The 25539-nt window shown below is 32.8% G+C and overlaps 2 protein-coding genes across 3 annotated transcripts in view; one reads left to right on the top strand and one right to left on the bottom strand.

Annotated features, from left to right (window-relative positions):
- Nucleotides 1–4225: 4225 nt before the first annotated feature.
- The window catches only part of LOC111410055 (SKP1-like protein 1A), a 32811-nt gene continuing 11497 nt past the window's right edge, over nucleotides 4226–25539 (top strand). Inside the window, exons 1-2 of one of the 2 annotated variants that reach the window (XM_023040215.1) lie at nucleotides 4226–4517; nucleotides 4727–4821. In XM_023040215.1, the coding sequence (XP_022895983.1) occupies nucleotides 4307–4517; nucleotides 4727–4821 (306 nt within the window). In that variant the 5' untranslated portion in view covers nucleotides 4226–4306. Of the gene's footprint in view, nucleotides 4550–4726; nucleotides 4822–25539 lie in introns of both variants that reach the window. The other variant, XM_023040216.1, reaches the window with a different exon arrangement.
- On the bottom strand, nucleotides 12281–17025 carry LOC111410052 (translation initiation factor IF3-1, mitochondrial-like). Its single transcript, XM_023040212.1, has 6 exons — nucleotides 16820–17025; nucleotides 16485–16697; nucleotides 16262–16352; nucleotides 15632–15699; nucleotides 14079–14177; nucleotides 12281–13349 (listed from the first exon to the last, which is right to left on the bottom strand). Exons 2-6 carry the CDS (start codon nucleotides 16671–16673, stop codon nucleotides 13278–13280), a joined length of 519 nt encoding a protein of 172 aa, XP_022895980.1. The 5' UTR covers nucleotides 16674–16697; nucleotides 16820–17025; the 3' UTR covers nucleotides 12281–13277.

Below are 25539 nucleotides of genomic sequence, written 5' to 3'. Positions count from 1 at the left end.
CCCCATGTGGACTCGCTCCTGAATGACCTTGAGCCCACATGTTCGGAGAGTCAAACTCACTTTTTATTTGAAATTTTAAGATTGCAACATTGCAAGTTTAAATGCTTTCACTATTTATAGTACTTATTTTATATTTAGTGTTTTAAGCTATTCGAACAGAAAAAAAAAATTTAAAAAATGAGGGAAAACAATAAATGAATGTTGGGGAAAGTAAAATGAAAAGCAAAAATAAAGAGTTGCAATATATAAAAAGTTCAGCTGAAGTTCAATTTGCTGTTTTCAGATTTTAATTTTTATAAAAATTCAAAACTTTTTCGGTTTAATATTTTTGATAATACATTTTCAAAATCAATATCAAATTTATAACAAAAAATTAAAAATATGGAAAATAAAAGTAATGTGATTCCTTCTTTCAATTGTAAATCAAAACCACCCAACGAAAAAAAATAAAAAATGAAAGAAAATAATAATAATAATGAATGTTATATTCTTGCCCAAATCCCATCTTCACATTATCACTCTCATCCCAACCACCTCTTTCTACCACCGCCAAACCATCCTTATCCTCTCATCCCGTCTATGCCACCACACCCTTCCTCCTCCTTTCACACCATCCCTGCCATTGTTACCGCCACCGCCACAGTCACAGCCACAGCCACAGCCACAGCCACAATACCCTAACGGAGGTGTCGTTGCATGAAATTGGGTTCTACTATTCTAGGTTCATATCATTATTTTCATTTTTTGCCAAGTTAATGTATTTTATTTTTTTAGTGAAAAAAATTATTGTAAGGTTTGCCAATTTTATATTGTATATATTACTTGATAATATATTAGCATAAAAGTATTCTAATTTACCGAAGAATCAAACTTTTAGAAGGTCTTTAAAACAATTTCTAAAAATTTCAAGCCAATTGTGTTTTTCAATTTTTTGTTTTTTGAGAAACAATGAAATGTGTTTTCTGCAATATTAAAATCTATCCTTAAAGCAGAAAAAGTGAAAATGAATTCGAAACTTGAAATTAAAATGTAAACTTTTACCCTTTAAATTTAAAAATACTATCTATTATGACAAAGACTTTCTTTAAGAAAAAATAGTCTCTTCAATATGCTCTAACTAAATATGCAGAGTAAATGTGATTATTACGAGTTTGTTCAAAGGTCTTCAAGATGCTCTAAGTAAGTAGGCAAAGTGACTATGTGATTATTACAAACTTGTTCAAAGGTCTAAACATTTATCCAACTGGGTTTGACAGATTCCATCTTTCTCTTTTTTTTTTAATGAAATGTAAAGGTCAATTTTATTGTAGAGCCATATGGAATGTCCTTTTAGCGGTCCGAAATAGGTGACCAAATATATAAGAGGTCTATAATAATCTTTTCCCAAAATTTAAGAGGATGAAATTTTATTTTTTGAAAATACATTGAACAATCCAATTAATCCAATTTCTTTATATAGAAAAATATACAAACTTAGAGATGAAGAGTTTAAAAACTGGAACATTTTTGAATTATAAATGTTCAAGATTCATTAAGATTGAGATGTCACTGCTCGGTAAGAATTAAATTAGTTTTCTATAGTGTTCTAAAAGGTTCACGTAGACTTCATTTAGGCGCATATACATTCAGACGTGCAACAAGATGGCCAACTCAAGATAGAAATGTCACTTATTGTTCAAAACCATCTAATTGTCATTAGTGTTCTAAAAGATTGGCATAGATTTCGTATAGGTGTGAACACATTTAGATAGGCAAAAAGATGGCCAACTGATGGAAATGTCACTTTATTGTTTAGAATAAACTAGTTGTCATTAGTATTCTAAAACGTTCAAATAGCGACTATTTAAGCGGGGACACGAATGTCCTGCCTCACATCTAGCTAGGCAATAAGATAATCCAAAGAACAACTAGACATAAATGGTCCATGCTTTTCTATTTGACAAGGGATACTTTCATGCTTTAAAGCCTAGTCCAGTGAAACGTTAAAACGTAATTTAAACTTAAAATAAGTCTAACAAAGCTCATCCTAGCTCAAAGCCAGCCTACAAAGAAACATTTATATGTTAGAATAAAACATTATTGATTTGAATATTTATGATTTTAAGAATTGTTCTTATTTATATTTTAAAAAATATGTAAATTTACAGTAAATTTTTAAAGTATGCATTATTTTGTTTATTTATCAGTAGAAAAATTAATTTAAATATGTTAAAATTATATCGTTACGTTTAAAGAGTGATTAGACATAAAAGGTCCTTGCTTTTCTACTCGACATATGATATTTTCATGCTTTAACGTATAGTTGGACAAAACTTTTGAATTAAATTTGACCCTACTCGAACTGAATCGAATCGATCGATTCTTCGTAATTTAAATACCTGAACGAATATTTGAATCGAAAACTGACAGATTTGGTTTGATTCTCGATTCCGTATCAAGAACCGAAAAATGAAATCACTCTCTCTTTCTCTCTTTTATTTATCTTAAATTAGTCAAATTATTTTATTTTTTTCTAAATAAATTTACTAACCAATTAATTTACCCCAAGCCCAAAATATGATTTTTCTATTTCTAATTTTCAGCCCAAACCCAATTCTATCAAATTGACTTAAATTTTACTGAAATCTATTATTCTACCATAATGTTGTTTCTACCGTTATAAAGAAATTGAATTAGATGCTTGACTGTGTCTTTTCATTATTGTGAGACCACTAATCTTCGTCTTCTTGTTATTTTAACAGTCAAATCCAAAAAGAACTCAACAAAGAGATGCAAACAATGCATAAGATTGAATTGCGTTATTTTGTAAGAGTTAAGATTAAACATGTCATTAGTTGACTTAATGTGGCGTTGTAAATATTCAAAAATTTAATTATTGTACGGAACTTGAAAATCAAATGAAATTGAGCTCGAATGGTTCCATAATTAAATTTGGATCCAACGATTTTACTTATTAAATAAACATTCAAACTTAAAGTAAGTCTAACAAAGCTCATCCTAGCTCAAAGTAATCCCACAAACAAAGATTTATCTGTTAAAATAAAACAATATTGATTCATGATATTTATGATTTTGAGAATTATGTTTTTATTTAAATTTTGAAAAATATGTGAATTTTCTATAAATTTCAAAGTATGCATTATTAGTCTAAAAAATAATTAAAATAATATTAAAAATACATTATTACTTCTAAATTCGACCCACATCTTGCAATGCGTTTTCTCCTTTTAAAACATAGGTTGGTTACGTGATCAAATTAATTCAATAAAGATGGTGCTCGACTATACGATAATTCATTATATTTTATTGCTTAAAGTTTTCGAATCATAAAAAAAATATTATTCATTTTTCTTTATCCTCGTTCTAGATTGCTCCATACCTGCATTTGTATCAAACACTATTTCTAGGACTAGACATCTCTAGAGGAGACACCGAAAGATCAAATTGCATCGACAAATGGTGCAAATTGCTCCAAAGCACCACCAAATTTCGCACCAAAAAGTCAATTTACCCTTTATTTTCATTTTCCAAACAAATTGATTAAGAATAATTGTGTCAGCTGTGTTATATGTTTTTTAGTACAATAAATTATGATGATGATGATGATTGTTGTTGTTATCATTATTATTATTATGCACATTTATAGTAATATTTAACAATAAAAAAATAATAGTTAAATGAATTAAATATTTTCATTAATCTAACGTAATTATTTATTTAATAATTTATGTAGTTGTAAAACAAATAAAGAAATAAATTGTTAAGAATAAAAAAATGAAGAAAATGATTAAATGCTATTCATTTGATGTAAGGATTGAATATGAATTCTAGTTTAGTGCAAAATCTGACATAAAATTTACCTCAAATTTTGGCGTAGAGTTGGAGATGGCTAAATCTCTGTTTGAGCTTTCGTTAAAATAAATTTTATAAAGAGTATTTTTTTAAGATTAAAATCGAATTTTTAATAAAATTTAGTGAAATATATGATTTAAAAATTGTGAATTTCATAAAATTTGTGATTATAATTAACTATTGATTTTTACTCAAAATTTTAATTAATTTTTAATTTAAGTCAATATCGAACATTTGGAATTGGAATAAGTAACCCAACAAATCATGAAATTTCAAAGATTATCACGTGTCTAAAATTGTGCATTTGCACCCAGTAACCCACCGACACTGCCAACCGTGCTGTTGACACTCGCTATAAATATAACTCCACCGTCACTCTAAATTCAATTATCTTTTTCTCTGCATCCTTAGTTCTCTCATATCTAGGTTTAGGATTTTCCGATTGATCTGAACGATGTCGTCCACTGACGCAACTCAGAAGATGATAGTGCTAAAAAGTTCCGACGGGGAGACGTTCGAGGTGGAGGAGACGGTGGCGCTGGAGTCGCAGACCATCAAACACATGATCGAGGATGGTTGTGCCGACACCAGTATACCTCTCCCCAACGTTACCTCCAAGATCCTGGCTAAAGTCATTGAGTACTGTAAGCGCCATGTTGAAGCCGCCGCGGATGGCACGCCTGCAACTGCCGATAGGGTAGCTGAATGCAAATAAATTTATCCTAACTTTTTGACAATTGTCATATTTGTTTCAGCATTACCAGATCCGTGTATTGTCAGTTATGTTGGCAATTGTATTTATATATTTTGGATGGAATGGATAGTTTAGTTCTTGCTTTTTTGGATGTTTTATCAAGAATGCCATTTGGCACGCCTGCAACTGCCGATAGGGTAGCTGATGAGGACCTCAAGGCGTTCGATGCCGACTTTGTGAAAGTCGATAAAAGCACTATTTTTGATCTCATTTTGGTAACCGTTCTCCGTCTTTCATTAAAACTGACTATTCTGGTCCTCGAATTTGCCGTTTAACTATTCCCCCTAACGTTGTTGTTGCTTAGGGCTTCTCGTTTTATAATGATTACGATTATTTTAGTTTTGATTGCATCTGAGATTTCTTTTGGTTTTTGCTTGTGATTTCCGTTTTTTTTATTATTATTATGTTTAATTAATTTATTTATTTTTTGGGTGTGTTTCAATACCTAGGACACACAGTAGCATTAAGACTAACAACTAAGAGCAGCTCCCTGTAGGCACACTGATGTGTACTCTTCTCCAATTCCAATCTATCCAACTCAGCTGATCCCCTGTCCAACTGAACAGCTATAATGGTTTTCAGTTTTGTATCTTTGACGTGATAACTCTTGCTGGTGACCGTTTGTCGTATTCTTTTGAAGGCTGCCAACTACTTAAACATCAAGAGCTTGCTTGACCTTACATGTCAAACAGTGGCGGACATGATCAAGGGGAAGACTGCTGAGGAAATTCGGAAGACATTCAATATTAAGAACGATTTCACTCCGGAGGAGTTCTCCGAAGGGAAGCATTCGAGTGATGATGAAGAATGTGCAACGTCCATATTTCGTTGTAGGCTTTGATCTATAACTCGTTTGGAAATATGTTCTCGTCTTTTTTCTGCTGAACCTTGTTTCTCTTACTGTTATTATGTCTGTAACAGTACTCTAAGCTGGTTGTGTTAACCGTAAACATTATAATTTCCTGTTTTCCTCTGCTTATGAGTTATAATTCAATTCTTGTAAATTTAATAGAGCTTAGCACTCACGATGCCGGGATTTTGGGCTTGATTTATGAGCATGTTTGGCTAAGCTCAAAAAATTAAAATTAATAACTTTTTAATGGATCAAAATTGAATAAAAGTTTTTTGTTTCTGGAAATATGGCAGAAACAAGTCTTAGATTATCGGTTATTATGGAACTTCTGTACCTTAATAAAGTTGCAGATTATAAGGGCTCAAAAAATTCAAATAATAGTTAAATTTGGACATCGTTGTTCTCGCATATTATCGATAAAACTTCATACCACTTGAATGGAGAAAACGGTAATCAGCACTAGAGTTGGAACAACCCTTTTCAAGGACCCAAGAAACCTGATTCTCAGCAGCGTCTAGGGATTAACCAAGTTTGAGAGAAAGCCAGTAGAGTTTGAACACTGCTAAGTTTTGGGTTCAGCTCAAGAACTCGTGCTATTTGGGAATTAATTGTTCCAATAGTCGCTGAATCAAAGATTACTGAAATTTAAAATGTTAAGTTTTGGTAACTGAATTTAGGTTCATATTTTTTATTGCTTACGGAAATTTAAAATGTCGAGTTTTGATAATTGAATTTTGAAAAATGTTGTACGTTACTGACATAAATGTTAAATTTTGAAAAATGTCGAGTTTATAATGTGTAATATACAACATTTTTTAAAGTTCAATGGCTAGAACTCGACATCTTAAACTTCAGTGAGCAATTGAAGACATAGATCTAATTTCAGTGATCAAAACTCGACATTTTAAATTTCAGTGACCAATCAAAGAAATAAATCTAAATTCAGTAACCATTGGAACAATCAACTCACTATTCCTAAGGATAGACAATGAAGTAATTAAATATCCACACATGAAAGTCTGACACATACATGCATTGTGGACCTTGTGTCGAAAAGCACATATATATAGGTAGATAATAAAAATCCACTCTTCGCAACAATAAAATTATAAGAAACGTCACTTCAACATGCTTTTAGCATTTGCCTTCTGACATCACTAAATTTTTAATAGAAACTGTTTATCTGATACTATCCTTAACCCGTAGAACACGAGGTTAGATTTGTAGCTCTTTCAAAGTAGTCTCTCTCAAGCTATCAATCAAATCCGCAAGGGTTCAAGAATAGTCAAGGCACTCAATAAAGGATGACTGACATTCATCAGTACGTGAATCCGCCGTAAAGTTGGTTTAGCCCCTTGACAAGGATCCTACTCTATCCATCAATACAAAAGTACCTTTAAAATTCTGATGTTACATTTTTCTGGGAGCTATAATCCAAACTTGAGAAAATCGTGCCACCACCCTTTCGATCCCATCATTGATCGCTTTCTTAAAGAATTTAAACTTCTACTATCAAATTGAGTTACGATAGTAGATCTTGCCATCAACGCTAAAAGTAGTATAATGGTCATGCAAACTATGCGATATTAAAATTGAAATCCCAAATAGCTTAGTCCCTTCGAACCCTCCAGTAATGATCATATTGTCAATAGTGCAGTGAGACCCCAAATATTCATTCTCCTCAAAATACAAAATGCAACCCATTTAACAGTTTCTGGATAGGGGTCATTGACATAATTCTACACAATAAAGATTGTGTTGCCAATTTCAAGCTCTTTATCCTGAGTTTGCTCACAATGTTTTATGTCAGCGAGTTCAATGTTCAATATGTTGATATGGCAGTCCACATCAGATCAGAATGTCACTCAATGGCATCATGTGGATAAGATACGAAATTGAGAAACATTAACATATCGTGTCAGGATTATAGAGCATAGCATTTCCTCATCTTTTTTATCAAAAAAAATATCTTTTTGGTTTTTGAGTTAGTCAAATACTTCACATGCAACATCAAACCTAACGAGCAACTCCAGCATCAATCACTCAAAAGATATACAAGACAAGCTTTTCGAAGAACGCTCCGATTTTCACCAAGACATAACACTTAGACTCGAAGATGAGCACCTCAACCTAGAACCATTCTCTTCAAATAACATTAACGCGACACAGATACACATTTTAGATCAAAAGTTAATGAATTTGTGATCAGCCTCTTGTTTATTTTGGAAAAAACAGCATTTGAACATATCGATTACTCGTTACATCATCTTGCTTATTAACGAGTGTTCAGTCTCTTGTTTATTCAGTTCAGCAGTTCCTTTTCATAAAAACTGCAGTTGAGAACAGTGATTACTCGTTATATCTTTCTCAATTATTCTAGGGTTCAACCCGCTGAAATGAAAAATTGCAGAAGATAATGCTTATATGTTTTTTATTTGTTATGTCCCTTTCTTCTTTTGTTGGTTAGGGTGTATTGCATATCCAATAATGGACTCTCCCAGAAGTTTCAGCATGTGTGGCATGTTCATGAAATAATTCTTTCGATTTAAAACTACCGCAAGTGTACAGTTCGTAACAAGTAATAAAGTGGATTTTAAAAAGTTCGAATATCGTCTCTCAGAGATTGAGTAGTTCAATTCTATATAATCTAGCCTTAACCGAATCTAAATGAGTGAAAATATAGTCTAAATGCAAAAAGCCCTAATTTCAATTAAGAAACCCTAATTTCAACTAAAAACCCTAATTTCTATTGAAAACCCTAATTTCGAAATTTCTCTAATTAAATGACTCAAACACTCAAGTAAATGAAATTAAGCAAATTTAAAAGCTAATTTATGGAAATGAATCAAACTAAAGTCACTAGGATTACGAATCCCCAATTGAAGTTATAAAAACCCTAATTTCATAAAATTAATGATTCGATGAAAATTCGTCAATTCAATGTTCCTAATTCTATCCAATATACTCTCTCAATATATATTAGACCTATTCTTGCACACCACCAGCCTATATCTCTATGGATGATGCAAACATACAAGAATGCATGTAGTTTTATGAACAATTTAAGAATTGTATAAAGCATAGGGGTACATCTCTATCCCCTATCGAACCCTATGTTAATTTACACCTTATCGAACATATTCTACTTCTCTCGAATGTAAGAAATAAGTCATCAACACTCACACAATCATTGGCCACTAATTGCGGAAGAAAATTAATGCATATAAACCAATCAAATTATCCAAACGAGTCTTTATATTAAATTCATGAAATATGGAATTAAAATAACAAACAACGGTTCATCGATCACCTAGTAATTGAAAACCTAGCCTAGAAGATTCATAATTACAGAAAAAATAAAATTAATAAATAGAAAGAATAGCACCCATATGAAAATTCTTGAAATCTTGAATAAAACCTTGAAAATCCGCTTGAATTCTTGTGAAATCGGCTTCAAGTTCGTGTTCCTTGCCTCCAAAAGTTGTATTCTTCTTCTCCCTGGACGTTCTACCCTATTTCTGATGAATTTTGGCTTTTATATCATGTCCTCACGGAACTCCGAAAGAGTTTCAATTAAAAACGGAAGTTCATATTTTTTTTCGAACTTAAAGTCATGCGGCCGCATGGTTCAAATTTTCAGCCCAAAAAAGTCCCTACTAGACCATGTGCAGCCGCATGGTATAGTTACATGCGGCCGCAAGGTTGTAACTTTACAACCTTGTCATTTTGGTCCCTGAACTCCGTTTTCTCTTTTCTTGATCTCTTTTCTTTCTTTCCTTTGTTCCATTATCAAATATTGACTCCTAATTGATGTTTGGGTCAATCAATTCCTTGATCATTTTCTCGGCTCATCTTTTGATTAATTGCAATTTAGTCCTTCATCTTTCACTTTTCTTCAATTTAGTCCAATGTTACTTCTTTCTTCCTCCGATCGTCTTGTATCGTCCTCAATCTCGTACTTGGTATATTTTCATTCCAGTTCTGCACTTTAGCTCAACTTTCCAATATTTGCACCTTTGGTCCCCGAACTATCGCTTTGTTCCGTTTTGGTCCTTTTTCGGCTCTTTTCTTCTGAATTCCATCTTTTTCATAGAAACACCTACATTGCATGAATTTAGCGAGATTAAGTCACAATTCAACTACTTTGTCCATATTTAAGTCATGTTTGTGAGCTAAATAAGTATGTAAAAACACACTTATCATGGCACATTGACATTTTCTTTCTTTAGAACCATAGAAACATCAAAGAACAAGCTGCAGTTTCGCATCCTCCTAATTTCCATAAGAATCAAGATACACCAAAATCACAGACAGAATATAGAGTTGTATCCCTAGATGAACAGGAATAGTTACATGGTACAGTATCATGGCTGTACCTTAATCTGGCAAAGCAGCTCCTCTCTCAAGGTTGTTCTTGATCTCCAGAGTGTATTTGCCGAATGCTCGCTCAACCTTCTTATTGAAATGCTCATTGCGATCATTAATGGAGTCAATATCCTTCTCTTCACGGTATTTTCTCCGTCTGCTAAAGGACCTCGCCTTCTCCTCCTTGTCCTTAAGCTCCTTCACCATTTTGTCAATTTTTTCTTCTGATATCTTTGGAGCCTGTTCACCATTAATAACAATCTCAGTAAAATGATCTCCTGTCGAAATATATTAAGCATGCTCACCTTTCCATATTGAAGGCTCGAAGCCTTTCGGTAGAATTTTGGATCAGATTCTTTCATTTTGTAGTACCCTTCAAGATCTACGTCAATATTCTTTGTCCTTTTCTTATATGCATTGTACAGTGTCCTTTGATTAAAAACTAAAAAACACAAACTCCAATGTAACTTATATAATCAATAATCAGATGACAGCAAAATCTGTAAACATATTAAAATTACTTCGTGTCACAAATATTAACAGAACATTTACAGAGTGAAATAGTTGTCCTTATGGGAAAGAGAAGTGAAAATCATATGATTATCCAAGTAACTAATAAGGATCAAGGGAGTACTCAACTGAAAATGTATAATCTAAATCTTTTGATTGGTTCAGTTCATTTTATCAACAAAGTAAGAATCAACCACCAGTCGTCCTTTTACATTGATGTCGCTTGTGCTGAGAATGGGACTTGAAGTTACCTCTATATCGAACAGCAGGTCCAGCATTTATTGGTAGTTTGGGTTAATTGTCGGTGTTTTTCCTTTTTTTTTTTTTTTGGTTGTCGATGGTCTGTAACCTTAAAATTTGATACTATGTGACAAAAAAATAATATGTAACCTCGACAATTTGGTTTGTGACCTTAAAATTTGATGATCTGTGACTCATAAAATTTTTAATTTGTGATTTCGAAATAATCTGTGACCTACAAGATTTATGATTTGTGACCATTAAAAAAATTTGTGACCATTAATTGTTTAATCGTGACTTTATTATATTTATTTAATAAATATTTTTAATTAATTAAATCTAAACCTGAATTTTGAATTTTCAAACATTTTACCTGAATTTTGAAATGGAGTAAAGAAAACACCTTAAGTATGAATTTTTCCCTTAATTAATTAAGCCCTTGTTTGAACCCCATTCTCTTGAAAAAAAATGCATTTTTCAATATCATTTTAATATCATTTCAACCGCAAAATTTTTAATAAAATAATATTACACGTAAATTTAAAATTTTTCTTTGTTTTTTAGTCACATATTTCATATCAATACACTATTCAAAAATTCATTTTCTCCCCTAAAATGGTCCCTCAAACAAGGGCTAAATTGGAGGTTAAACCCTAATTATAATTGGGTTACTAAACCTTAATTTGGAGTGATGAAACTATTAAACTTTAATTTAGATTCAGTCAAGGACATATTCATTAAAATTAACAGAATGCCAACTTGTACATTATCATCAAACTAATAGCTTAACTTCATTTTGAAGCAATACCATCTGGGTACGGCAAGATTTCTATCCTCCAGTCCAAATTCTTTATTTTTAATTTAAATAATATTAAGAAACTTAAAATAATGTTTAAGAATAAATGAATTAATTAAACGACCCTGTTGGAACTCGAACGTTAATAACCACCCCATTCTAACCCGTCTGTTGCCATCCCCACGGGCAATTATTATTCGCTATATTACTTCTTTATTATATATAAGAACAATATTTTTTTCTGACATTTATTAGTATAGTTTCGAAATTCAATGTTGCAGCTTTTTAAATTCGATTAGGATCCGTTTGACTGCAAGAATAAAATTTGGGTGAAAAGAAAACGAATTTCAAAAAATTTAATTGTCTAAAACTTATTTCACTGAAAATTGTCAATTAAATGTGTTTAATTAGTACAATTTTCCACATTAAAAATGTTGAAATTTTGAATCTTTTGTTATTCGTTTGACTTTGTTTTCCATCAAAATTGTCAATTAAAGAAGTAAAATTTGTTACAATTATTGATAAAATTTGTTTCCATGGCTAAAAATAAAAAGAAAAAGAAAAAAAAGAAAGCTAAAAAATACTTTTTCACCAAAACCAAAGAAAAACAAATTCTTTAAAAACCAAGAAAAAGGGTTACGTGAAGGGGTGGCGGGGTAGGATGAAAAACCAATTCCATGGAAAATTGCCCATGAAATTGATTTGTATCAAACAGACCCTTAGTAGTGGAATAACTCAATTAGAAGTAATGATAACAAATCAGTTTATGCAATTTCAAAAGAAAAATACAATATACTGAAATATAAATCGAAAACAAAAAGGGAAAGTGTTTCTTAAGAAAATCACCACTCAAAAACTATAAATGAGACTCATAAAGCTAATTGAGAAATCAATTAGACACGGACATCAGATACATGAAACCTTAATAAAATCTCATAATACTATACTCATTGTTAACATGGGCAATGTGGAAAAATTAGAAATAAACAAAATCACCTTCAATTTACTTCCAGCATTGCGTATGTGTGGACTAAATTATTTATTTCCATTGGTCCAAAAATTAATTACCCACTAAAAAGGGGAATTTAAATACATAAATACCTAAAGATACCACAAATTGAATACCTTCCAAAATCATTTTGGCGTCATTTGGCTTCGATCTGCACTTGGTCACTTACTGAAGAGAGTCGTACAAGGTCTTATCTCCTTATTCCTAGTAGAAGTCTAGGCCGGGTAATCAAGGAAAAACACGAATACCTTGATTCCCTAGCCTAGGATTCTGCTTGGTTTTAGTTCAACGTGTTCGGGATCCCATTTGAGTTCTCTCAACACCTGCACCTCTGCTAGTTCTCGCATCTGAAATGGGAGAATTTCTATGAGAGACCCCTATCCTGGTAGGACTTCTTGCAGAATCAGAAGGATTTCTATTCGCATATCTATTGACTTGTGCTGGTGTATTCTGTTCGCCGAGGTTGCTATCAACTTGTTGAGCACTAAAAACACCGTAACTTTTGGCTGTTGAATTGGGAACACCTGGCTGAGAAGAATCTCGATTGCGATCCTTATTTGCAGGAGTTTCTACTCGCCAAGTTTGTTGTGCTTGAGGGGACATATTCTTATTAAATTTTATTTCCGTCCCATGGTTAGAAAACTGGGAGACGTGGTCAATTGTGTTTCTCGTACCAGGGCTCATCGAACGATTCCTGTTTCTTGGATCTCTGGCATATCTGTTTTCAGTCCCAGTTTTTGGAACCTCCGTTGACATGGATGAAGCCGTACGTGCTCTTGCAGAGTCAACTACTGATCCAGAGCTTGCATCTGCTGAAGAGAGTACTGTTACTTTTTCATGTCTTGAACTCTTGGCAAATCCATTTGCATCATCCGTAATGTCAAAAACTTTGTTGAAATCATCCTCTCCCTTGAAAACAGCCATTAGCAGCAAACCGAACTTCTTTGCAAGCACCTTTCTTAAGTTCACACTGCAGTAATCAGCAAGTGAAACAAATTAGATACTCAACACAAGTAATGCATTCAAAATACCCAGCTTTCCTCCACAAAATCAAGTGAATCTCACTGTTATTATTAGAAATACTTATCACTGTTGCAAATGTCATCAAACAGAATGGTGAAATCATCACTCAATGAAAAATGCTACTGTTAATGTTCAGCAATCGCCATATCTTGGAGTTGGTTTCATCTTAGTCATACGTTTCACCACTCAAGGTTGGGATCCATAATATGACCAATGACAGAATCGGCAAATGACACATTAATCAGAGTGCAATTTCCAACTTCTAAATTACACTAATATTAATATTTCTTTTCATTATATCTTTAAAAGATGCTCAAAGCTTGCAAATCTTGGATTATGGATGCGACACACACACACCTTCACCCACACTGTAAATTTGACAATGAAGGTTTCCTAAACAATGAGCACGATATGGAAAAGAGAAAATAACAAATTTATCTTTCCCGATAGTTGAAGAATTTTAGTGCATATATTTTCTTTTTATTAAAGAAAAAGAAAATAGAGTTCCTACGAACCTCATTAAGGTTTCAAGATTGCACCACCAGAACTACAACCTAATGTGAAAATGACAAGTGTTCTCTGGCTTTTGATAACGTGGAAAGCTAAGTCCCTGGAGATTATTTACAAGAAAACTACATCCAAAGTACCACATCAAAATTTGAAAAAAGTAACCTACCTTGCTTTTAGAACGCTCTTTTTCCTTTACTTGCTGTTGGTACTTCTCTTTGTTGTAGTCCACAATTTTGCACACAGGTGGCTTGGCGTTTCTATCAACCTACAAAATGTAAATTAGAAACTTTTACAGGGAAAAATAAGCAAAAGATTTAATCTCCCTCTCCCACAATGCCAGAAAGAGAGGAAAAGGGTCAATTAGAAACCCTACGACATCTATTGAGAGTATCCATTCTAGTTACGAGGAGTTAGCAACGTATAACTAAGTTTTATAATACCCCAACCCCCACCTCTTCAAATGTCACATCACTTTCTCTCATGTGTCTTGAATGTGAAAAGGCAAGGTCTTTGTGCAGGAAATCCTTCCAGGAAAATCTTCTTGAGATGAAGGGTCTGACTTAAAACAAATACTCGTTTACTAGAAAGTTTCCATTTTCCTCTACCTGTTAGGCCTGAGTGCCTTGCAACTGCAATCATCAGCTAGCATTCTCTTGAATGAATCATTAATAAGGTTTGGGATTGATTACTCACAAAATAGAGCATAGTGGTTACAACAAAGTTGATACTCTTATTGGCTTAGGCTTTGAGGAAAATAAATTGAGAGAGGGTGGGTGATATGTCAAATGTAACAGTTCCATATATTGATAATCACCTTTCAAAACACGATGAGAGTAAAATGACTCTAGATATATAGGTCTCTGCATTGTGTCCAAATAGGCCTGAGTATTGCCAGCCTTTTACTCTATTGCTTTTCTTCCTTAGATACACCAACCCATGCTCTCTCTCATCCATTCAAACCTATATTATATATCACATTCTTTTGCAAAACATACATGTACGTAGTCATACTCTTTGCCGTTAATTATTTGTATAAGATCACATCTTGGTAAGAAAAGAGGGTAATAACAAAAGTATTTGAAACAGAAGGAAACATCTTAATCACTATTTCGATACAAATTTATAAATGGTTTATATATTCAGTCAAAATAAAACATTATTATCAACAACACATTCTTAACTACTACTCATTATTATCCACAAATTTTGTAAAATCCATTACTATTCCTCTTTATAAATCATTTATGAATTTGCCAAACCGAGGCTTATCAATGGAGCCTATATTTAGCTTGTGTTTCAATGGACTCATAAGTACTACTCACTTGTTCATCACTTATATCTGTTTATAATTAAATAATGGTTTATATATTCAGTCAAAATAAAACATTATTATCAACAACACATTCTTAACTACTACTCATTATTATCCACAAATTTTGTAAAATCCATTACTATTCCTCTTTATAAATCATTTATGAATTTGCCAAACCGAGGCTTATCAATGGAGCCTATATTTAGCTTGTGTTTCAATGGACTCATAAGTACTACTCACTTGTTCATCACTTATATCTGTTTATAATTAAAATATTTATAAACACTTCCCAAACATGTAACAACTAATGCTCTGTTTCTTGAAGTAACGTTCTATGTTTATCATTGTAACACGATGGATGGTCGCTCATAAGCTTGCTATAATATCATTTTTCTTATATGGTTTACCTCAACTAAATCCAGTTTGAGACTCTTTGCATGTTTCAATGCTTCATGCCTTGACACCACACTGTGACCTGCAAATACACAAACCAAATAATCTCAGTCAAGGAGTTACTGAATTCCAATACCTACATGATACACTAGTGGTCTAAATAGTTAATTATGTCCGTTCAAGTACACCAGACAATTAAAACCTGACTTTTTAAGAATACAAACCACCCTCAATTAAAAAATGTTTGTATACACAATGGATTGCAACATATCGGACTAAACTAAAAAACTAATTACAAACTAAATTTGACAACTTCCAAAACTACTTGGTCCATTGGACTTTTGGAACTAATAATCACATAAAAAACTACTTCAAATTTACTTGGAATTATTTCTGAGGGCAAAGTTCGGAGCCACCAAATGCAGCTTTGAAGGTTAATTTGGCAATCAAAAAAGGCAGCTTTGGAGTTTACTTCACTGACTAAAAACAAAGGCAGACATCTTTAAGTTGTTTAATCTTAAATACTCTTCCCATAGGACCAATATCACGAAATACTTAGTCCGATATTCAGAAAGCTGGGACTTTTATAACACCTAATTTCTATTAAAAATATCACAAAAATTCCAATATCTTTTAAGCCATACCTTCATCAGTAACGAGCCTAATGAGCTGGGCCGCGACTCGCTTATTCAATCTAGGCCCACTGGTATCTTTCTCTTCCTTCTTCTCTTTAGCCTGAAACACGTAGCATAAAAAATAATGCAATTTCATTCTCCACGAGAATTATGACAAACTTATGTGGAATTAGTGAATACATACATATTAATGTACCCGACTTCAAATTACACACACACTGTGCATCGATACCTGAACGGGTGCTGCATAGAATCTGACGTTGTTGGCAAAATGCAATTGGATATTATGTAAGATCGAATTTGAGTTATTTATTATCGGAATGCCGGTACGTGAAGTAAGATTATCAACAGCAATTAGACCGTTGAATCGGGTTGAAAGATATATAAGCTGCGTTCGCTTCAGTCTACTCCAAAATGCCATATTTATAATAATTTAATTCCCGTTCTGCATCAAATGAATAGAAAAATAAATGAGCGACCTGAGGAAAACCCCTAATCCAAGAAAATTTAGGAAAACTGAAGAATGAGGAGTGTGATTTTGTTGTGTCTAAGAATGTGAAATCCCACAAATCGTCAGAGAAAATTTAAATTGCCGCAAGGAGAAGTTGCCGCGCTTCCGCCAAACCAGCGCTAGTGGATTTGATGCAGATACAGGATAGGAGAGGGAGGGGCCGGACTGCTTCACCCCGACGCCGATGCTCTAGGCTTATTCGCGACGGAGAGAGCTGTTCGGAGAGTGGTTGAGACGCGAGAATGGAGAGAGAAGTGAATTAGATAATTTAGGGATTATGATTAGATCAATTATTTTTTTATATGTATTAATTATTTAATAAAAGCTTCTTTTTTCTTTTTTTGAAATAGTAAAGTTAACATTTATGAAATGGGAATACTTAAAGTCTTAGTTTATATAATTACAAAGAAAGATTTATATGTTAGAATAAAACATTATTGATTTGAATATTTATGATTTTGAGAATTAGTTCTTATTTATATTTTAAAAAATATGTAAATTCACTGTAAATGTTCAAAGTATGCATTATTTGATTTATTTATTAGTAGAAAAATTAATTTAAATATATTAAAATTATATCATTACGCTAAAGAGTGAATAGACATAAAAGGTCCTTGCTTTTTTACTTGACATATGATATTTTCATGCTTTAAAGTAAGGTTGGATAAAACTTTTGAATTAAATTTGACCCTACTCGAACTAAATCGAATCGAGCCATTCTTCGTAACTTAAATACCTGAACGGATATTTGAATGAAAAACTGACGAACTTAGTTAGATTCTCGATTTTAGATCAAGAACCGATAAAAAATATCTCTCTTTTTATTTATTTATCTTAAATTAATTAAAATTATTTTATTTTTTTACAATAAATTTACCAACTAATTAATTTATCCTAAACCCAAAATATAAATTTTCTATTTCTAATTTTCAACTCAAACCCAATTTAATTAAATTGACTTAAATTTTACTGAATCTATTATTCTATCGTAATGTGATTTCTACCGTTCTAGAGAAATTGAATTGGAAGCTCGACTATGTGTCTTTTCATTATTGTAAGATCGCAAATTTTCATGTTCCTATGATTTTAACAATCAAATCTATAAAGAACCCAACAAAGAGATACAAAAAATACATAAGATTTGATTGCGTTATTTTGTAAGAGTTAAAGTTAAACATGTCATTAGTTGACTTAATAGCGTTGTAAATATTCAAAAAATTATTCAAACCCAATTTAATTAAATTGACTTAAATTTTACTGAATCTATTATTCTATCGTAATGTGATTTCTACCGTTCTAGAGAAATGAATTGGAAGCTCGACTATGTGTCTTTTCATTATTGTAAGATCGCAAATTTTCATGTTCCTATGATTTTAACAATCAAATCTATAAAGAACCCAACAAAGAGATGCAAAAAATACATAAGATTTGATTGCGTTATTTTGTAAGAGTTAAAGTTAAACATGTCATTAGTTGACTTAATAGCGTTGTAAATATTCAAAAAATTATTTATTGTACGAAACTCGTGAATCAAATGGAATTGAGCCCGAATGATTCCATAAGTAAATCTGAATCCAACGATTTTACTTATTAAATAAACATAATTCAAACTTAAAGTAAGTCTAACAAACCTCGTCCTAGCTCAAAGTAAGCCCACAAACAAAGATTTATCAGTTAAAATAAAACAGTATTGATTTGTGATATTTATGATTTTGAGAATTATGTTTTTATTTAAATTTTGAAAAATATGTAAATTTTCTATAAATTTCAAAGTATGCATTATTTTATTTATTTATTAGTCTAAAAGATAATTAAAATAATATTAAAAATATATTATTCCGTCTAAATTCGACCCACATCTTGCAATGCTTTTTCTCCTTTTAAAACATAGGTTGTAACCATTAATCTCATGCCACGTGACCAAATTAATTCAATAAAGATGGTGCTCGACTATACAATAATTCATTATATTTTATTGCTTACAGTTTCGTGTCCTACAATCAATCATCAAAAAAATATTATTCATTTTTCTTTATTCTCGTTCTAGATTGCTCCTTACCTGCATTTGTATCAAACACTACTTCTAGGACCAGACATCTCTAGAGGAGACACCAAAAGATCAAATCGCATCGAAAAATGGTGCAAATTACTCTAATGATTTTGCTAGTGATACATTGAGATGTACCTAATGGTGTACACCCTACTCACATGGACGAGGGACCCATTCGAATAAAATATCATTTCTTTCACATGGGTCCCACACCCATAAGAGTACGGTGTACATCATTCGGTACACCCCATTATGTATCACTAGACAAATTCTTACTCCAAAGCACCACCAAACTTCGCACCAAGAAGTCAATTTTATCATTTATTTTCATTTCCCAAACAAATTGATTAAGAATATTTGTATTAGTTGTGTTATATATTTCTTAGTACAATAAATTATGATGACGATGATTGTTGTTATTAATAATAATAATAATTACTATTATTATTATTGTTGTTGAAAACATAGGTTGTAACCATTAATCTCATGCCACGTGACCAAATTAATTCAATAAAGATGGTGCTCGACTATACAATAATTCATTATATTTTATTGCTTACAGTTTCGTGTCCTACAATCAATCATCAAAAAAATATTATTCATTTTTCTTTATTCTCGTTCTAGATTGCTCCTTACCTGCATTTGTATCAAACACTGCTTCTAGGACCAGACATCTCTAGAGGAGACACCAAAAGATCAAATCGCATCGAAAAATGGTGCAAATTACTCTAATGATTTTGCTAGTGATACATCGAGATGTACCTAATGGTGTACACCCCACTCACATGGACGAGGGACCCATTCGAATAAAATATCATTTCTTTCACATGGGTCCCACACCCATAAGAGTACGGTGTACATCATTCGGTACACCCCATTATGTATCACTAGACAAATTCTTACTCCAAAGCACCACCAAACTTCGCACCAAGAAGTCAATTTTATCATTTATTTTCATTTCCCAAACAAATTGATTAAGAATATTTGTATTAGTTGTGTTATATATTTCTTAGTACAATAAATTATGATGACGATGATTGTTGTTATTAATAATAATAATAATTACTATTATTATTATTGTTGTTGTTGTTGTTGTTGTTGTTGTTGTTATTCTTATTATTCACATTTATAATAATTTTTAACAATGTAAAAAATAATAGTTAAATGAATTTAATATTTTCATTAAACTAATGTAGTTTTTATTTAGTAATTTATGTAGTTGTAAAACAAATAAAGAAATAATTTTTTAAGAATAAAAAAAATGAAAAAAATGATTAAATACTATTCATTTGGTGTAATGATTGGATATGATTTCTAGTTTAGTGCAATATTTAATGTAAAATGGTATAAAATTTATCTCAATTTTTGGTGAAGAATTGGAGATCGCTAAATCATTGTTTGAGCTACTTCTTTATAATAAATTTTATAAAAAGCGATTTTTTTAAAGATCAAAATTGAATTTTTAATAAAATTTAGTGAAATATATGATTTAAAAATTGTGAATTTCATAAAATTTGTGATTATAATTAACTATTGACTCAAAATTTTAATTAATTTTTAATCTAAGTCAAATGGGGTTATCGAACATTTGGAATTGGAATAAGTTGCACAATGAATCATGAAATCTCGAAGATCATCACGTGTCTAAAATTGTACATTTGCACCCAGTAACCCACCGAGGAATTAGTGGCCAACAGCCGGTTGACCCGGCCAGTTTTCCAAAATAGCCTTTGACCAGTGAAAAAAAAAGGCAAAATTATTTAAAACAGTTAAAACCAAAAAAAATGAAGACAAACCCAATTTTACCCTCACTGGACAAGGAAAAAACGCAGAAGCCGAGAAGGAAAGTACTGTAGCACAGTCGACCCAGCCACCGACAAATAAGGAAAAACAGGAGACCCAATTGGCCAATTGACTCTGAAGAAGGTAAGAAATTTATACAAAAAAAATCATGTTTATATTTTTATTTTTGGAATAAAGTATGATTTTATATATATTTGTTGAGAAATCGTTGTGTAAATGTGGAATTTGGGTTGTTATTGCTTGGGAAGGAGTGGAGATCGTCGGAAATGGAGTTTTCCGGCGATCTTCTCGGCCGAAAATCACCCCAGAGACCTGGGTAGCGCCCAGACGCCCAGACAGCCCTGGCGTCGGTCCCAGTCAACTGGGCAACCCAGTTGACTGGGCGCCTGGTGCCCAACTGGGCAGCTGGGTTTAGCCCAGTCAACTAGGCAGCTGGGCCGGTTGACCCAGTTGACTGGGCCGGGCGTTATTTTGGGCCCTTTTTTTTTGTAATTATTGAAGTTAATTAAATAATATGTAATTATTTATTTGAATTGCTTAATTTGAATTTATATTATGTATTTAAAATTATTAGTAAATATAAGATGTAAATGTTATATTATTTATCGAAATATTTATTAGTTGCTAATATAGATTAATTAATTATTTTATATTAAGTAATAGTAAAAAAATTAAAAGAAATAATATAATATTAAATAATTAGTATATCTAAAGAATTTAAAAAAATATTTAAACATTTGTAAAATAATAAAAATAAGCAATTAAATTAGCAAAAAAATTAATTTTTTGAAAAGCAATTAAAATAAATTTGTAAATATGAAATAAGCATTATGCGTAAAGAATTAAAATTAGTATTTAAACATTCATTAAAATTAAAAAACTAAATTAAGTGTTAGAAAAATAATTAAAATATTAAAATAAGCATTTAAAAATAAGTGTTACTAAATTAATTTTAAAAAATGAAATATTAAATAAGATATATATAAAGAATTTAAATACATAATTAAACATTTGTAAATAATTAAAATAAGTTTTAAAACTTCATTAAAAGTAAATAACTAAAATTAACTGTTAGAAAAAAAATTAAAATAAGCAATTAAAATATCAAAATAAGTGATAGCAAAATAATTAAAGAAATAATTAAATATTAAATAACATATATATATAATTTAAATACATATTTAAACATTTGTAAAAAAAGGAATACGCAATTAAATTTGAAAATTAAAATATCAATCAAATTATTTTTTTGCAAAGCAATTATAATAAATTTGTAAATATGAAATAAGCATTATGCGTAAAGAATTAAAATTAGTATTTAAACATTCATTAAAATTAAAAAACTAAATTAAGTGTTAGAAAAATAATTAAAATATTAAAATAAGCATTTAAAATCAAGTGTTACTAAATTAATTTTAAAAAATGAAATATTAAATAAGATATATATAAAGAATTGAAATACATAATTAAACATTTGTAAATAATTAAACTAAGTTTTAAAAGTTCATTAAAAATAAATAACTAAATTAACTGTTAGAAAAAAAATTAAAATATCAAAATAAGTGATAGTAAAATAATTAAAGAAATAATTGAATATTAAATTATATATATATATATAATTTAAATACATATTTAAACATTTGTAAAAAAAAAAAAAGGAATACGCAATTAAATTTGAAAATTAAAATATCAATCAAATTATTTTTTTGCAAAGCAATTAAAATAAATTTGTAAATATAAAATAAGCATTATGCGTAAATAATTAAAATAAGCATTTAAACATTCATTAAAAATGAAAAAGTAAATTAAGTGTTAGAAAAATAATTAAAATATTAAAATAAACGATCAAAATAAGTGTTATTAAAATAATTAAAATAATTAATTACATGTTAAATAAGGAATATGCGTAAAGAATTTAAATAAATATATAAACATTTTTGAAATAATAAAAATAAACAATTAAATTAGAATATGAAAATGTCAATTACATTAATTTTTTACGAAGCAATTAAAAGAAATTTGTAAATATGAAATAAGCGATATGCGTAAAAAATTAAAATAAGTGTTTAAACATTAATTAAAAATGAAAAAGTTAATTTAGTGTTAGATAAATAATTAAAATTAGCAATTAAAATATTAAAATAAACGATCAAATTAGCAAATTAAGTATATGGAAAATAGTAATTTACGTTCATTTTGTTTATTCCGTTATCGGTTGGTTATTACATCTAGTAGCAGTGTGTTAGTATATATTTTTCATTTTTTTGTTTGTCGAACATCATTTGCATAGGGTTCTAATATTTGAAATTTTGCAGGATAGAATATCATCTGGACGACGCTGTCAGACAGATCCCTGGTAAAGTTACATCAAATTGTAACTTTACCAGCTTCGCTTTGGTATTGGATTTGCTGGACGACGATCGCGCAGATATATTACGGCGATCATGCTTATGGCCATTGTATTCGTTGCGTGATGTACAGTGGTCTGGGCAGCTGCTGGATGCCCTGTTATGTCGCTTGCTGAAGCCAGTTGACGGAGACGCCCTCCATTTTGATCTTGGGGGCAAGGTAGCCACATTCTCTATATTTGAGTTTGCCCTCGTCACTGGACTGCGATGTACGGACGATTCAGAGGCGAGGGCCTGTGTTCCGAGGAACAGGAGGCTGTTGAACGAATATTTTCATGGACAGACGAAGGTCACTCTAGCGCAGCTAGGAGATGCATTAAGGAGATGTGATCGGATGTCTGATAGATTGAAGTTAGGCTTGGTGGTTATCATCGAGAGCATACTCCGGTGTCATCACAAGAAGACATCGATTGACATTTTTCATTTGGAGGTTGTTGATGATATTGATGCCTTCAACAACTACCCATGGGGTTGGAGATGTTTTCTTGATACATTACGGGTGTTTAGGAGGGGGTTTTCAATGCCAAAGGGGGATAAGCCTGAGCGCAAGTACGATGCATATGGACTGCCGTTGGCGCTGCAGATATATGTTTAAGTTAATGAATTACCTACACTTTTTTATTGAATTCTATACATAATAATTGTAATTGTTTCAGATATGGGTGTACGAGATTGTCCCCATCTTGGCCAATCGGTATGCGAGGAGAGGAGAGACATGCTATCCTCGGATGCATCATTGGCGAGCACAAGACAAGCCACTTGCCAGACAGTTATCGGCTCTCCTCGACGATCCTGAGGTACGTATTATACAATTGCTATTTATGTTGTACGTCCTTTTACAATCTGAATACATAGTCAACTGTGACATATCAAAATGACAGCTTGAAGTTCTCACTGAATTGGCACCGTCGATCGAGGAGGAGAGTCAGTTTTATATTCGCGAATTGCCTCTTCGTACTGCGCATGACGATCAGATGCCTGAGTCCAGGATGGATCGAGATAGGGCATGTCACTGTGCAGGATTTGTTGAATATCACTTCGATCTTGTAATTAAGTACTTCACTTGTAATATTTATTTTTTCAGAAGGATCGTTTAGTATTACCTCCGTTGAGGATATCACCTCCACCGAGGAGAGCACGTCCAGCGAGGATGTCACCTCCGCTGAGAAGATCACGTCCAGCTACACCGGAGGTTCAGATGCCTGAGTCCAGCGTTGATCGAGATAGAGTATGTTACTTAAAAATAATTCTTCGATTGTTGTTTCATTTTATTTGTTAGGTTATTCATTTGTAATAGTTATTTTTTCAGGAGGGCCGTCCAGTATCGCCTCCTGCACATAGTCCCCGTGCTTCGACAATTGATTTGTTCGAATTCCTGATGGAGATGAGAGGAGACATGACAGAGTTACGGGATAATGTCGTGACACTACGAGCTGAGTTCGGGGACATGGCACAGTTACGATATGATGTCGCGATGTTACGAGCTGGGTTAGGAGACCTCCATGCTGAGGTTGCCGCGATACGGGGTGACATAGTAGGCCTGCGTGGGATGAGCGATTATCGAGATGGAGGAGGTAGCGGAGGGACAGGTCACTATCGGGATGGAGGGGGTGACGGAGGGACTGGTGGCTATCGAGACGGAGGGACTGGCAGTTATCGGGACGGAGGGGTCGATGGTTATCAAGGGATAAGGGGTCAGATGGGGTATGTTGATTCATCGTGGCCATCAGTTGCTGCATTTGATTCATTTTTAGATGACACGATGGGGGTGAAGGAGCGAGAGAGGATACCTGTGGTGGAGGGGGTGCCCGTGCAGGATATACCTGAGGACGTGGAGGGGGTACCCGAGGAGGAGAGGGTACCGGAGATGGAGGTGGTACCCGAGATGACGTCACCCGATGCAGAGGGGATACCCGAGGAGGTGGGGGTGCCCGTGCAGGGGATACCCGAGGACGTCGAGGGGGCATCGGAGGTGGAGGTGGAGGTGGAGGTGGTACCCGTGCAGAGGATACCCGGGGATGCCGAGGGGGTACTGGAGGAGGATAGGGTACTGGAGTTGGAGGTGGTACCCGTGCACGGGATACTCGGGGATGTCGAGGGGGCACCAGAGGAGGAGAGGGTACCGAAGGTGGAGGTAGTACCCGAGAAGACGCCAGACTCGCCGACCGTGGTCTTTGTGTCGGAGGAGGTGGTCCCGATAGCGGGCAAGGGGGTCGTCCCGATGGCTGGGGAGATGGAGATTCCCGATGCGCATGAGGAGAGGACGATGGCTGTTGATGTGGTGGAGCGGGTGGTCGGCAAGAGGCCAAGGGTGCCATCACAGTACGTTCTTTCTCCCTTTATCGCGGAGGCGAAGAAGAGAGGGTTCGTCGACGGGACGTACCCGAATTTATTCAGGGAGGTGGACCACGCCAAGTGGAAAGCCTTTGAGACAGAGTGGAGAGCACTGCAACCTGGGTAAGTTTTGTATTTTATGTAATTACTATAGTACGCAGACGCAGACGCTGACACATGT

Source organism: Olea europaea, chromosome 15 (genome assembly GCF_002742605.1).
Source record: "Olea europaea var. sylvestris chromosome 15, O_europaea_v1, whole genome shotgun sequence".
NCBI lineage: Eukaryota > Viridiplantae > Streptophyta > Magnoliopsida > Lamiales > Oleaceae > Olea > Olea europaea.
Note: the sequence above shows the minus strand (reverse complement) of the source record. Positions and strands in the feature narration are given on the sequence as shown.